This window comes from Onychomys torridus, chromosome 8 (assembly GCF_903995425.1).
Source record: "Onychomys torridus chromosome 8, mOncTor1.1, whole genome shotgun sequence".
Taxonomy (NCBI): Eukaryota; Metazoa; Chordata; class Mammalia; order Rodentia; family Cricetidae; genus Onychomys; species Onychomys torridus.
The window spans coordinates 77,630,079-77,646,745 of NC_050450.1; the positions used below are offsets into that span (position 1 = coordinate 77,630,079).

General features: G+C 40.3%; 1 protein-coding gene across 2 annotated transcripts in view; it reads right to left on the reverse strand.

The window, feature by feature from the left end:
- Nucleotides 1-7,159: 7,159 nt before the first annotated feature.
- Ankfn1 (ankyrin repeat and fibronectin type III domain containing 1) overlaps nt 7,160-16,667 on the reverse strand; it is a 384,629-nt gene continuing 375,121 nt past the window's right edge. For both annotated transcript variants that reach the window (XM_036197222.1, XM_036197223.1), the window contains exon 20: nt 7,160-9,424. In XM_036197222.1, coding sequence (XP_036053115.1) covers nt 8,628-9,424 — 797 coding nt within the window. In that variant the 3' untranslated portion in view covers nt 7,160-8,627. The remainder of the gene's footprint in view (nt 9,425-16,667) is intronic.

Here is a 16,667-nt window from a genome sequence, read left to right on the forward strand (position 1 = left end):
TTAAAGGTATGCATCACCATACCTAGTTATAAGCTTTTCTTTAATTCCTTTTCACAATTTAGCTGGGTGGGATCTTGCCATGAGGTCACCACTCTCCTTATTCTATTTCTTAATCTGTTTATCTCCTTGAACACAGGACTTTGCTGCATTCCCACCCCCTGGTACTCCTTTTCTTCTCAAATTGTACAGTTTGTAATTTAGCCTGCCCAGAGTCTATACTAGGCTGTTTTGAGAGTTCCTCTGCTAATGGAATTAATGCAAAACTCTTTACTTTCCAGGCAGACTGTTCTGACAAGGGCAAAAATCTACATTCTTCACCAAAACATCACAAGAATGATCTCTCGGCCACATATTAATATCCTTCTCCTTTGAAACCCCTTGAACCAGCCCCCACAGTTCAAATCACCCTCAGCACCACTGTCTTCCATGCTCCTACTAGTATGGCCCATTATGCAGCATTTAAAGCATTCAACTGCCTTTCTAATCCACAGTGCCAAGGTCCATATTCTTTCAAATAAAAACATGGTCTGGCCTAACACAGCAATACCCCAGTCCCTGGTACCAACTTTTGTTTTAGTAAGGTTTCTATTGCTATGAAAAGACACCATGACCACACAACTCTTATAAAGGAGAACATTTAATTGTGGTGGCTCACTTACAGTTCAGAGGTTCAATCAATTATCATGGTGGTACATTGTGGCGTGCAAACAGACATGGTGCTGGAGAGGTAGCTGAGAGTTCTGCATCTTGCAGTCAACAGGAAGTAAACTGAGACACTGGGTGGTATCTTATGCATATATGAGATCTCAAAGCCCACCTCCACAGTGATACACTTCCTTCAACAAAGCAACACCTACTCCAATAAAAACACACCTCTCAATAGTGCCACTTCATTTGGGGGCCATTTTCTTTCATACTAACTGCAGTGGGAAAGATAACTTAGGAATTTTTCCCTTTTGTCTTTATAGTCTCCCTAAAGAGATAACAAACATTCAGTTTTACTTGCCTAATTCTTAAGAGTTTTTTTTTTTTTTTCATTTTTAAAAAAATTTTCGAGACAGGGTTTCTCTGTGTAGTTTTGGTGCCTGTCCTGGATCTTGCTCTGTAGACCAGGCTGGAACTCACAGAGATCTGCCACCACCAGTGAGTTTTTTTTTTTTTTTTTTTTTTTTTTTTTTTTTGTGACAGGGTTTCTCTGTGTAGCTTTGTGCCTTTCCTGGAACTCACTCTGTAGACCAGACTTGCCTTGAACTCACAGAGATCTGCCTGGCTCTGCCTCCCAAGTGCTGGGATCAAAGGCGTGTGCCACCACCGCCCAGTGAGTTTTTTTTTTTTTTTTAATTATGGAGAAGAGTGAATTATTTTTTTGTTGACAGGTGCAAATAATAAATAATAAATTGGCACAATATTATCAAAAAGGCTAAACATTCACTGGAAGCATGTTTTTTACTTAACCAGTAAAATTTGGAAGGCATCCTGTTGTAGTTGTGTTTGCTCCACCCATGACCTTGGGCTATAGGGCCTGAAGGAGGCGGTGCTTCCTGCCTATTGTACTGACCTCTAAAAAGAGCAGGGAGAAGGGGCATGTATAGTTACAGTCACAATCTTCTCGTATCTTAGCTAGAATATATTACTAGAGTACTCCAGTCAGAATCTTCAAGATAGGACAGCTATTGGAGTAATCTCTGTTATTTGCCATTTACCTGTATTCTGAACATTTCCTGACATTTAGTATGTCTTTCTTGTTTGATGATGTTTTTGTTGGTTGTAGTTCCATTTTTGTTTATATTATTACCCTTTGTTTTTTCTGGATAATACTTGATAATTGTATATTATCAATATTGTAATACAATTCTTATTGTATATAGTTTGCATTAAGTTTGGAACCTTCTTATTTAGACAATAAGGGGAAATGTAGTGGTATTTGCTCTGCCCATGACCTTGGGCTATAGGTCCTGAAGGAGGCAGTGCTTCCTGCCATTGTATGTGACTTCTTAATCCTATTTACCCTTTATTCTAGCCTATCCTTCCCCATAGTATCTCCTCAAGAGTGAGCACAGAACAAAGGGTATATTAATATTTGGTTTGAAAAAGAAGGCAAACTTTTATTTAAAGGCAGAATTAAGGAAAGAAAGTAGTGGTTTACTTAGAACGATGACAATTTACACAGGAAAAACAGCATATTTGGCCAGAATAACAAAACCAGCCTTCTGAGGCTGTTAGGAAAGCAGACCACAAACATGCCAATAAAAGGTGTGTGTGTGTATACGTGTGTACATTCACATATGTGCTGAAAAGATTTCAGTAAAGCAGCCTAAAACAAATATGATCCAGAGCAGTAGGTTTTTCTTTCCTTGGAGATTCAGGACAACCTTTATGCAGGTTCCTGGGATTGAAGTAATCTCTATAGATACAGTAAAAATGTCAACTCTCTGCTAGAAGGCATAGGGAGGAGGAGCCCTGCAGGTATGGAAACAGAAGGGACAGACAGAGCATTGGAGATAGACCAGACATGCAGAATGCACTGGGGATGGTCAACATGCATAGAGGAGGGAGCACTGAGGTTCCAATAGCCAAGCTGCATCCTCATGGGAGTATTTACCATGGTAATCTGATGCTATATTTTCAATACTTGGCAATAAGAAATTAGGAAAGAGAAGTGACCTGATGCTATCAATTAATCTAGAGCCAATTGGGTAGACTTTGCTGACATTTGTCAAAACAGTGTTCCAAATAATAGCTTCAAATTTTTAGTGAGAGATTTTAACACCTCAGGCTGAAGATATGTTTATTTTATTTTGAGTTTTTGGTCTTCACTGAGACATGGAAAAAGCATTAGGTAAGACAACTACAGAGAATTCTATTAGTTTATTATTGAATGGACATTTCTCCACACTGAAGACAGAGGGTTCACAAACTGCCCTTAAAACATGAAAACAAAAACAAAAACAAAAACAAAATGTGTGAAGAATCAAAAATGCTTTTGAGTTCTTTATGCTTAACATAGATCTCAACAATACTGTGGTAAGACATCAAGTATATTTAATGCTTATGAAACAAAGTCATTCCCTTGGGTAGCTAACATTTCTTATGTTTACTTTTTTCCCCCTTGAAAATACAGTGAAGCAGGTAGGAAATTATCAAAAATACTTGCCATTAAAAAATTATCTTAATTCTTGTTAATTCCTGACTTCTTCCTGCAGAGGCATGCGCTTCACCAGTACTGTGTTTGACTGAGAGAACTGGTCATTCACAGTATCCATTTGAAAGGTTCAAATAGTTTCCAAATGTACATACTACAAAATATTATTGTTTCGAGATTGGAGGTCACATTGAACACATCACACAGGATTCATTTGTATATTTACATAGGTCTAAAGCACACAAAGTTGTACAGATAATGAACTGAAGCCAAAATTTTAACATATACTTAGTTTCATACAGAGGAACAGGATACAATAAGTTCTGAACAAATAACAACCAGTAATCAGCCAGATTAGTATGTACACATCAGGCAGGAAGCAATCAAACACTGCCTAGTAGAATGCCAATCACTATTTCTATGAAACATCTCACACATTGTCACACACACACACTCACACTCACACTTTAATTCTTTTTCCATCACAAACATCAAACAATGCTTACAGTCATATACATGGACTATCTCCACACATCTGATTTGTCACAAGGCAAGAAGCCACACAGACACTCAAGATGACAGTAAGTTGCCAGACTTGACTTTGTAAACTCATTGTTAGAGAATGGTTACTATGAGGATCTAATCAGACTTTCATGTGGATTAAAGAGAGGCAAGGAGCATTAGCTAGCCTCTCCATAACACTAGCCACTAAGTTAGATATTGGCTTTTGTTGAAATTGAAAGTGTTTACAACTGAGAAAGAAAGACCTCAGGGTAATATTTAAAACAACAACAGCAGCAGCAGCAGCAGCAGCAAGCCTTCTACTTCCTTTATCAAAATAGAACATTAAAAAAATCTGCTTACCCAATTGTTAGGTAAAATCAATTATCTTGATGAATAACCATTTGACAAATTCATCACCAATAAGGGCAAAAGATACAGTTGAACACAAATGTAACTACTATGTGCAGATGCAGTGGAAAAACCAGAGACCTGAAATATGGCAAAAATCAGTGCTTCATAAACAGTCAATGGGTTTTTCTCTAAAAATACTTTTTGCTAATGGCAAAGTCCAACACCTCAGAAAAACTCTGAATTAAGATCTTAGAATTGGTTTCCAAGCTATACAACATCGTTTTATACACTACCCTTGTTGTTTGTAAGGCTGCATGGAAGTTTAGCTTAACAGTCATGAGCCATGTGTTTGGACATCTTATGAGAAGTGACCAGCAACAAAAGACATTTTTTCCATATCTACCAAACTACTTACGAAGAGATACCATTTGCTTTCCAAACACTTTCTTTAAACATTTCCTTAAAGGTATACAAGGAAGCCTCAATTTGCTTCATTGACTCATCTGGAAAACTATTTAGACTTTATGAAACGATACATTTGCCGAGAGTGTTCTCATTAATCCACAACTACCCACCCCCTTTAATCAGTGTTTTAGAGTTTAATAAGCAGATATGCAAAGATGCACACTGTTGGATGCAGCTTTTACCTAGCCAACTAAGAAACTGTAGCTAATAGCATCCTCTCACTACTGTGGACATTTTCTCAAACTAGTGACTTCCGTGTGCTTGTCACATAATCCTCGTTCTGAAATGCACTGCAGCCCCCTTGACAGCTTGAGGTGACAGTTGTCTGAGACAACAAGTACATTTTGGATAGAGAGTGAAGAACAAGATGCCGCCAAGGAGTTGGGTTTTCGGCTACACTTTCTTGTCCTAAAGTTGTCTTCCAGGGGAGGGCAGAGCACACCTTCTGCAGGGCACACGTTTGTATGTCAGGATGACAATGAATGAGAGGTCAGTCTCCTTTCCCACTTGTCTGGCATGATCTCCTGGCAAGGATGGGGTAGGTGCTTGCCAGGTGGCTCCCAGACAAGGTCTCTTTAGGGGAATACAACAAGGCTTCAGTCATTGCTGTTCATAAAGTGCTTCGGGATCCTTCGGGAAAGGGGGCTGGCAGGATATTATTTGTAACTGGCTTCAGTTTTTGAACCAAATGGAACCATTTTCTTCAGTATAATTATTGCTTTGAGCATTAATGAATGTTCTTAAAACCCAATGGAGCTCATCTTTAAGTGCCCACTTCTCAAAATACCCCTTCCCTGGAGTTAATGGTTTTAATTACTGTGCCCCAGGTACCCTCACCAGTTAGAGGATATGATAGCCTTGCTTTGTGAGTGGTTGCATTTACATTTCCACAAAATGAGTTTCATTTTCTAGGATGTACTCTCTCTCATGAATAGACAGCAGGAGTGCAGCTAGAGACCTCTAGCCAGGCATGTGCTATCTGTCTGTCTGTCTGCAATAGGCTGCTGCCTTTTCAATATATTCATGGGATGATGTATGGTTAGTGTGTGGCTACATTCGTAGATTGTGAGTTCTCTGTGGCCTGTTTTGCTGTTGATTCTTTGGTTGTCTGTCCAGCTCAGAACATAAAAAGACATGGCAGGGCCACATTTTTTATTTTTAAGGATCTTCACAAAGGCTAGGAGATGGATGTTTCAGGTCTGAGTAAAGCAGTGTGAAAAACTGGGAATGAGACTTGGGATAGGGAAGTTTCCTCAAGAGACTCTTAGATTGTATTTGAAAGGAATAAAAGGTACATTTATCATATCCAAAATAAAACGAATAAAATAAAACATCATAGTTAAAGTTTCTGATGTATATATAATCAAAATGAATGAATAAAAAATTGAATTAGAAAACAGTCATTTTCTCCACAATGCATTAATTTCAACTGGGTCCACAAGTTTTTCAAAGTGGGGTTGGGGTGAACCTGGTTATTTGAACAAATAGGTGATTATTGGGGCTATAACCTAACTATTTTTTGTGGGAATGTTGTTAGTGAAATACATTTTCAGTGGAACTAAGCATGTCCATTGAAAATATACTGCACATTATTCATTCCATGGACAAGCCTTTTTTTCTCATGGCAAATGAAAATATAAGCAAGTAATGCCAATATAAATTAGTGGGTTGAAGTTTCATGCAGTTGGGTTTAGTAAGCCAGAACTTGCTGAACAAAGGATTAGCAGAGTGGGTGAGCCTCAGCTCTGACTCCTTGTTGAAGATCCTTCATCTAATTCAGTCACAAACAACCCCTTTTATCAGGATCACAATTGCCTGAGTCCTCTGTCCTCGACAGTTCTAGCAACTCATCTCACAAATGCATCGAGGCTGTCCAATTTCTCTTCTAACTAGAAATAAGTAAAAACTAAGTGTAGCAACTCTGCCATTCCTGTGACCAATGAGGAGCTATAATTTGAATGGATATTTCTCCTCAACTTGTTTTTTGATTAGTTGATTTGTCTTATATGTCTATTGATAAGATTTGTGTTCTCTAGCAATAAGGATCTTTGTGATGTTGGACACTTGTTAGGTAAAGGTTGAACACATATTCAAATTTGGAAGAAGTAGTGGATGACTTTATGAAATGAAAAAAGCAGACTAGAGGATCACCAATTGACAAAGTATGCCCCAATTTCTAGTGGTATATCTTTATAAAGGAGGTGTTTTTGAGATTTAATTCTGACATTAAGTCAGTTCTTATAATCTTCACTAAATCATTTAACCTTTCTAGCCTTAATTGGCCTACTTGTAAGGCCAAGGACTTACTTACACCCTCATTCCTTCCATATACATAAGTCACTGAGATAGGGCAGAGAAATTCTAGACATTTTATATTTATTTATTTTGGTTTTTCTAGGACAGGGTTTCTCTGTGAAACAGCCATGACTATGACTGTCTTGGAACTCACAGAGATCCACCTGCTTCTGCCTCCCAAGTGCTAGGATTAAAGGCAGGTACCACTCTTCCCAGGAGACATTTTAATCAAGATTCTTTGATAATTCACTGAGCTTAAAAATCTCTTAAAAGAAAGAAAGAAAGAAAGAAAGAAAGAAAAGACTGAGGTAATGGCTTTAGTTTTCTTATGACCATAGGCCAAAGCTGTGCCTTTTGGATGGGGTAATTAATTATATTTAAATAATTTTTTTTTTTTTTTAAACAGAGGGAATCAGAACACCATGGTGAACATGGGGTTTGTATGAACTTTCAGGAGGACTTAGGTCTGAGGACATGATAAAAAAGAACGGTAGTTAACCGAAAGGCCTGTTATGTAGAAATGGACCATCTAGAACCCCCGTGAACTGAATGGGTCTGGGCTCTAGGAAAACTGTGCCTTACTTGAATGTGAGGTGTAGCTTTTGTTTGCATTTCTCACCTATGAGAACCACAGATGCTGCGTGACTAGAGCTGATGTGACTAAAGCAGCATTTCCAGGTGGTATCGTGCACATGCTTGGCGTGAACTACCGGCTGAGGCTACTAAGGAAAGATTTCCCATGTGGCCAATGGGCCAGATGATCTTCGGGGTGTGGGGGGGGATGGACACGACATTCATGTTATGAGGAGCAGGGTCAAAGTAGAGGGTAGCCACCCCAGCCCTGAACGGTCTTAACCAGTGATGAGGGGGTGAAGGATGTGCCTGTGGTGCTTAGAGGAACCCATCACTACCTGACCATATCTAGTGGACACATTCTTGTTCAATAACTGTTGGATCAGTTTAAAATATGGTGCATGTCCAAGGCCATTCTAAATGGTGCAGCTGCCATGGACCCATTTGACTCATTGTAAAGGAAAAGGATTTTAGTTCTTTTCTCTTCCCCTTCCACTGCTGTAATTTAGGCTTGCACTAATGCAGCCATCTCCTTGCACTCTGGAATAATTTACTGTTCATTGTCATGACTGAATGGGATCTGAGCATGTCAGAACGGCTGCTTTATCTTACAGAATAGGGCTAGCAAAGAAGTGCCCTCCACTTCTGTTTCTGGAGTTCTCTACATAACATGAAGTGGAGAAAAAAAAAGGTCTATCCAAGGCCCACTTCACCAGGTGAGTGCTAGTGAAGAAATTGGACTTGGGGAGTCCCAAGAACCCTGCACTTCAAAATGTCCTGGTTTGGTGGAGGGAAACCCCAGCACAAGTCTACATGACCCCTTGCTCTCCAGACACAACACAGGCTTCTTTTCCCCAAATTCTTCTGAAAGTTTGGATTTGCGGGAAAAGCTATGCTGTTCTTTTTTCACTGACTGAACTTGGTCGTCAACCACAAACTCATAAAAGAACTCCAGGCCCAGGGTTGAGATTACAGAGACAACTGCAGAATAAAGTGTCCTCCTTGGACTGGCCTGTCTTAGCCACAGGTGCCACGGAAAGACTTCTATATTTGCATCGTGGGCCTCAGATACCATGCGTTTCCTAGGGTGAGGAGGAAATGGCTGTGATAACTCTAGCTTCCCCTCTCCCTCATCCTGTGCCCACTTTGGAGGGTAACCTTTGAACATCTAACTTTCAAAAATTTTGAAATTAGATGGGGGAACAGTGCGGCAGGAAATATGATGGAAATGCAAGAAATACTGGGTGGGGAGGTGGGTGGGTGGGTGGGGCACAATAGATAGCCAGCCTGGGCCACCCTAAAGCATACTGCTTAGGATTTCTGAAACTGGGGATGTGGGGTCTGGGCTCATCTCTGAACTAGTGGCGCTTGACAGGCTGGTACGGCCTGTAGGGGTAGGACTCAACCCAGTCCACAGTTTTGTGTCCTGGCCCATGAGTGTATCGGGGTAGGCTTCCACATAGACTCTGTGCACTGACCTCCTGGGGTCCTGGAGGCAGCTCCTCCGCTCCTCTGGGAGGCTGGCCGCGTGGGTCAGAGGCAGGCCCCGGGGCCCATCCACCACAGGTCCAGGCCCCTCGGCTTCGCCAGGATCCTGAGGCAGGCCACAGGCCCTAGACTGGTGCTGCGTGTAGACGCCTTCCGAGAGCGACAGCGACTGTGTCTCGCTGTGCATGCGCAGCCAGCGGTGGTGTCGGCTGAAGCCACCATAGTGCTGGTGCTTGCCTGGCTTCCTCTTTCCCAGGAAGCCCAGTGGCGGCCGTGTGCCTGGCACCATCTTGGTGTGGTTCTTGGGTGCCAAGCCTGTGAGGGTCAGGCTGTGCAGAAACTCTGCACACGAGTGGTCGGTGTCTGGGCCCTGTACTGGGCCCGGAGGGTCCTGGCCAGACCCCATGGAGGCCTTCATGTCATGCACCTGTAGGACATCTGGGGCGCTGCCACTGAGGCCACTGAGGGCCTGCTGGGCGATGTCATGTGATGACAGGTAAACCAGGTCCAGGTCTCGTGGGCTCAGGGCATCACTGGAGTCATAGTCACTGTCGGTGGGGAGGAAGACTTCGGAGCAGCCTTCTTCATCGGAGCAGGGCTGTGACTCTGCAAAGCCAGGGACAGATGTGAAAAAGAAGACAGACTGTTAGCGAGGGTCTGATTTGTTGGCTTAAATGGGTTCGACTCTCGCATAGAAGGGCATCCGACTTTGTTCTTCTGTCACATTTTGAAATTCTTAAGACTTGGACCAAGAGCCGCACATTTCCATTTTTCATAGGACCATGCATATTATATAGTAGGCTCTGGTCTTAGTTTAAGGGTAAAACAGTGTTTCTCCACCCTTTCCCAGGGGTCTCCTATGACCATTGGACAACACAGATATTTACGTTATGATTCATAACAGTAGCAAAATTAGTTATGAAGTAGCAACAAAAATAATTTTCTGGTTGGGAGCCACCACAGCATGAGGAACTGTATTAAAGTGTCACAGCATTAGGAAGGTTGGGAACCACTGGGGTAAAGGGAGGAACTGATAGGTTGAGGCTGGACAGTGGTGGTGGAGGACAGTCCCTCATTTACCACACATGCATTTTATGATTTTTTTTTGATATCTACCTGTAGAAAGGAAGGACAAGAAACAAAGCTGAATGTTATCTATTCTCTATTCTTCTTTCAGAGATAAACTTTACATTTGACAAAATAGCAATTTAGAAGGGAAGGGAAGAGACATTGGTGACAGAAGATGGAAAATCTGCTCTCAAATCCCAGCTGCCTGGGCCTCTCTCGGTGATCTTGGAAAAATTATTTCCTTGTTTTTCAGTTTCCTTATCTATAAGTGACGATACTGGAACTTAGTTGGGGAGACTAAAACCTATTGATTGTAAATATAACCATTCAGTACATCGACGCTTATTAAATAATAATACAGGCCAAATGAAGAAACAAGAAATGAATGAGGCAGAAATCAGTCTCAAGGTATGTGCAATGGCCTTGAGTGAGCTAAGCATTGGTCCTGGATCCATCATTTCATGCAGTAGCTGTTTATATCTTTTCCTGCAATGATGTCATACATTTTTGATGGAAAGCACTGTCTAAAATCCTTTGGCTTTCCCATTACTTCTTAACCCCATAGTAGTTACTTGGTGAATAATGTACACGTTTATTTTGAAAACATTTTGCAAAACATTTATGCCAAATTTATCAACCACTTTTTAGAGTTCTAGGTAGATGCCTTGTTTAAAAAGGCCTTCCCACACAAAATTACAAATGCCTTGTTTTCTAATATTCTGGGATTTATTTCTTATACTTAACCATATGGAATTTATTTCTATATGTGGAATAAATAGGACTCTTGCTTATTTTACTGAAAGGATAGCCGATTGTTACAGCACTGTATATTGAATAATCTATTTCTTAAAAACCACTGGAAATTTAAAGCAGTTCTAATACAAAGTTTTCATAGTATTTTAAAATAGAATTCAATAAATTGTTTTGAAAATTTGTCTAGAAGAGATTTATGAGAATAGTCAACTTAAAAAGATACGATCGGGAAGGACGGCTGCCACATGAAACAGCCTACAGAGCTTTGGTCATTTAAAGTTTACGGTATCAGTATAGAAATGGATGGACAGATCTGTAGAATATAAAAAAAGTCTGAAAGCATCTATAATTTGATGATAACATGATAAAGATAACATTTCAAATTAGAGAGTGCAAGAGATCATTCTATACATACTGTTGTAACAGTTGATTGCCCCTTTAGTAAAATAAATAAGTCCTACCACATTTCATATATAGAAATAAATTCCATATGGTTAACTATAATAATAACCCCCCAGAATATTAGAAAACAATGTACTTGTAATTTTGTGTGGGAAGGTATTTTGAAACAAGACACACCCTAGAACTCTAGAGAAGTGGTTGATAAATTTGACATAAATGCTTCATAAAACAAATGACACCCTAAGCAAAGAATGCAATTAGTAGATTGTAAGAAGAGAATAATAGCATTATAATAAAAGGTTAAAACCCAGGGTGTACAAAGAACTGTAAACCAGAAGACAATGAAAATGGGCAGACAAGGACCAACACTTGGGAAGAATAACTGATATAAATTAACACATTATTATGCTATCTTCAATTCAGATGGTAATTAGGAAAGGAGTGTTCAACAAAGAGGCAGTTTTACCCATAAGACTCACAAAAAGTAAGAGTGACAATATTGTATGTTATTGATGTGCAGGAAAGCAAGACCTCTCAGGTAATGAGGAGGAATCTAAATTGGTTCAGCTCATTGGGATTCAATTTGGCAGTCTGTTAAAAACGTGTATAGCATTTGTCCTCACTTTTTTTTGGATATCTGTTTGAGAAATTGCCACCAAGTGCACATGGAGGCATTTTACAAGTTGTTTACTGTAGTGTGATTTAGAGTAGTGAAAAGCTAGACGTCATTTTGTGGTTGAGGATGCTATGAAAGGAGGACTTAAAGCCACAGAGCCCAAGGAAAAGAAAATAGCTTACTTGTAGAGTTCTGCAAGGAGTCCATATTCAGGAGTGACTTACCGATTACAAAATACAACAGGTATCAACGAAACCACGTGGTCACCGTGTTCTCGTTCATTTGTTCACGGTGGAAAGTCAGATGTGATTATTACAAGAATATTGAAAAGTACAAGGATAAAGTTTGTTTTTTTTAGGAAGTCAGTATCAGGGTTTTTTTTTTTGTTTTTGTTTTTTTGTTTGTTTTTTGTTTTTTGTTTTTTGTATTAGAGACTCTTCAGCTAGAATGTTTCCCCTCCCCATCCTCCTTATTTGTTTATTTCATGCCCATGGTATTGTGTGTGTGTGTGTGTGCTTTGTCTTTTGATTCCCACCCTGACTGTAGGTGACTCGTACATCTGCTAGTAAGTTAGGTGTAGTAAATGCTTACTTGGGCTAGTTTATTTTTAGCTTGTGATGGACTTACTGGAACATAACTCCACTGAAGGTTGTGGAACATTTGTATTTGGTACACAGTGGATCTAAAATTTCTAAGAAGTCCGAACATCTGTTTCTAGGGAGTTTACTGTTTTAGTGGATGTATGAGGTAAATATGCATTCATAGGACTATGGCAGAAATAGGTTTTATTAGAGACATGTAGTAAAAAAGGTGTGGGTTTAAAGGAAAGAGAGATAACATCTTACTGGGACAAAGTTAATAAACCATCTTTTTCTTATTTTTCTCCTCTCTTTGCCTATTCTTTTTTATGTTAATTTCTTTATCCAGTTTCTAAAAGTGATTCAAGGCAGGTTTTTAAAATAAATACACCCATAACAACAACAGGATTTTAAATGGAAAAAGTGAAAATAGTACAGGTAAGTTCATTTGATTAGAGTATCGGGAGCAGGAGTGGAATTTGGGAGATCTGAGGCTACAATGCATACTTATAAGGTTTAAAAAATTTTTAAAATTAAGGCTTGTTTGTACTCAAATATTCATAGTAGTTTTATTGGTAGTAAAAACTGTAAACTGCCAGTATGTCCTTCAGTGAATGAATGGCTAAATTGTGGCACACCATAATATGGAATACTTTTCATCAATAAAAAGAAAGAATTCCATGTGCATAATAATTGTGCTAGAACACAGAGATGAAGAACAGATTGTGGGTTGCCAAGGGGAAGGGGGAAGGGGGTAAGGCTGTATGAAAGGGTAACGGGGAATTTTGTGGTAAGGTTACAGTTGAGTACCATGATCATGGTGGTAGTTACCCAATGCTGAATATGTGATAGAACTGTGTCAAGCTGCACATGTGAGGCCATGTCATGTGTGGATACCTAAACATCCATAGTGAGCATTGATGTAACTGGTGAAACCTAGACTTGCTGTTGGGTCCCATCAGTTTTCCTCTTCTGATAATGTTTTTGGTTGTGAGCCTAGCCTTTAATGGCTGAGCCATCTCTCCAGCCCTCGTCTTCTGATAATGCACAAGTGTTGTGTAAACTGTTCATGTGTGTGTGTGGGGGGGGGGGTTGAGGGAGGAGATACAGGAACTTTCTGTGATCCTGTGTCTAATTATTCCAAAACAAATTTGTAAGAGGATCTAATTTAAAAGGAAGGTGGAAGCAGAGAAGATGGGATGCTTAGATAAGAAGCTTGCTCTAAGTTTTATGGCCAATGGATAGTTATTGAAGGGTGTTGATAAATGGACAAGACAGAAATGTGGTGTAGGATAGTTAGGTATCAGGTAAAGCAGGAAACATCAGGGAGGCAGGCGGAGCACCAAGGACAGCTAGGAAGCCAGGTCTGGGCTGATGATCCTGCAGTGCTTTTCTGGCTCAGGCTGTGGTGCTGAGCAGAGCAGTGGTTGGACAGAGGAAGGAGAGTGTAGGAAAGCTGTTCATTCTAAGATGTTTATGGAGCGTGAATTTATGCCAGACAGCTAAGGACTGTTTTGAAGCATCTACTAGTGTGTGACTCAGACAACCAATGAGTCAGAAAACATGAACTCCAGAGAAGACAAAGAACAAAATGATATTGGATTTTAGCTAGAGGGTGACCTGGAAGAGGGGTCCTTTTGATTAGAAGGCCAGCATCTCTGCATCTATTTGTGAATCTGCATGAGATCTTGGTGACCAGGGGAGTTCTAGGAGAACATTCATGATTCCTCAAAGTTACTAGAAGGTTTTGAACCACAGTGTCTGGGAAAGCAGAAGTGGTAATCCAGAAGAGGTGTATTGCAGCCCTAGCTTAGGTTGGGCAATGGAGAAGATGGTGAATTAGATTTGGGACAAGTTGAGTTTTGAAGAGATGGCTGGAGTATCCAGGAGACTAAATGGGAACCTGTTGTAGTAGGAAGGTTGAAGGGTGGTGCTTGTGGGTGTGTGGAAGAAAGCACCACTGGGGAGGGGATGGTTGAAGATAGGATTGGTGAGACTATGATTACAAAAAGGAGGGTGGATCAGGGTTGTGAGAATCACTGTTGGCATTGGTGCTTTTAGAGATGGAAGAATGTTTTCAGAGACAAATGATTAGGAAAGAAAATAGGTAAATATAAAGAAATTTGTGTGTGTGTGTGTGTGTGTGTGTGTGTGTGTGTGTGTATTAAAAGGAGAGAAAAAATAAAGGCTTAGACTGAGCGAGTTTCATATTTGTCTTTTGTTTTTTCGGTGCTGGGTGTTGAACACAGGGCCTTGTACATATTAGGCAAGTGTTCTACTGCTGAGTTGTATTCCTGGCCACGTTGTTTTAAAAAACAGTTTAGACAGTACTTTCTCTGATCTTTAATGGGGGAAATCAGGCACGGGAAGTAACAGGAACCCATAATTGTTGCTTCTTTCTGATGGTGGCCATGATAGGTGCCTTAGGAGTAACCAAGAGAAGTTAACTGAACATCCGAAACTGGGTTTGAAATAAGATCCATGCAGAGAATTAGTAATTGACTTTAGCTCAATTTTCCTCCCCTCCTCTATGGTTAGTGGAGCTGCCTTCATGTGTTTGTTTATATCTCAATAGTAATAACACTATCTGGTATTTACTTAGTACTTACTGTGAGTCATCCATAATGCCAAGTCACCTAAAAGCTTTAATAATGCTTGCTTTTCTCATTTTGCCAATGAAAATACTGAAGCATAAGCATATGAAAATTTGCAACTTATATGGCTGATCAGTGGCAGAATAGAGACCCAAATAGAGATTCGTGCCTTCCCAGACACTACCATCTACTGAAGAATTCCCCTGGATTTGCTTTGGAGGTGTCCTGATACCAGGGATCTTGTGATCATCTAAATGACTGACCCAGAATTAGATAGGTGAGTTCCTGGCAAGGGAGTCTTGGCACTGCTGCTGTTCAGTCTCACATGGGTTTTCCTGTTGCTGCTACAGCAATGGCACAGCACTGGATGGCTTCAGAGAATACACTGTATCTCCCATAGCTCTGGAAGTCCAAGTTCAAACCCTGGGTGTGAGAGGACCACATTCCCTCTGGCAGATCTTAAAGGGGAAAAGAATTCTTGCTTCTTCTGGCTTCTGGTAATATTCTTTTTGCTTTTAGTGTCTCATAGCCTTTCCTCCATGTTCATGTCTTTTGTTTCTTATGAGGATTAAGGGACCAGATAATTCAGAATAATCTCATCTCAAGATCATTAGTTATATCTGCAAGATCTTTTTTTTTCTTTCTGAATATGGCCACACTACCAGGATGCAAAGGTTAACACATGGATATAGCTTTTTTTTTGGTGGTAGTGGTGGGGGAAGTGGTATCATGATTCAATCCAGCAGAAACAGATAATAACATGACTGTAACAAGAAGTGATCCCCAAGGAGCTTGACAATGTCTTTCTATTTCTAGATAATAAGTCTTTAAAAGGATTTCTTTTTTTCTTATGTGTATGTATATGTGTGTGCGCATACAGGTGCCAGATGAGGCCAGCAAGAGGGCATTAGATCCCTGGAGCTAGAAGTTTAGGCTGTTGTGAGCCAACTTAGATGGGTGCTAGGAACTGAATTCTGGTTCTCTGCCAGAGCACCAAGTGCTACTGAGCCACCTCTCCAGCCTCCTGGTTTGTATTTTTATCTTTCAGTATGCAAATAGAAGACTAAGGAGTTATAGAATGTACTCCAGAGAAACTGACATTTTAAATAGTCAGAGGTGGGCCAAATTAGAAGATCTAGTCTCTAGTAAGACCCCATACCAGCTCTCTCAGGTGGCATTAGTTGCCCAGTTCTCTTAGTTTTCAGAGCATTTTATTTATATCTGTGTTACTACACTTACCAAGTTTTATTATAAATAATCTACTCGCACATTTCTCTCAATTCTTTGGACTATAAACCCTAAAAAGAGCATGCACCCCACCTTATTTATCTCTGGTTAGTAAAATTTTTGCTTCAGCCAATGAAGGAACGGCCTAAGGAACAAGGTGAGCAAAAGGAGATGTAGAGTCTTCTCTATTTCCCATGCCATCTAATCTGAACTTGCGCATTGAGCAGAGGATGAGGCCCTTCCATTAGACTAGTGGTTCTCAACCTAGGGGTCACAACCCCCAAAGATGCCCTTCATATCAGATATTTACATTATGATTCATAAGAGTAGCAAAATGACAGTTATGAAGTAGCAATGAAGTAATTTTATGGTTGGGGGTCAGCACAACACAAGGAACTGTGTTAAAGGGCCGCAGCGTTAGGAAGGTTGAGAGCCCCTGCTGTAGGCTGTGTCTTAGCCGTCAGCACACTGGCCTCTTGTGTGGGAAGTACATGGAGGTGTGGTGAAACTAGGATGCATATTGAAATCCAGGGGCATGTGTGAGACTGAGAGAGACTGATTGTCTCTGAAAAGCAGCACCTTGGAAAGCATCCTGGGAAAGACCGAATTTA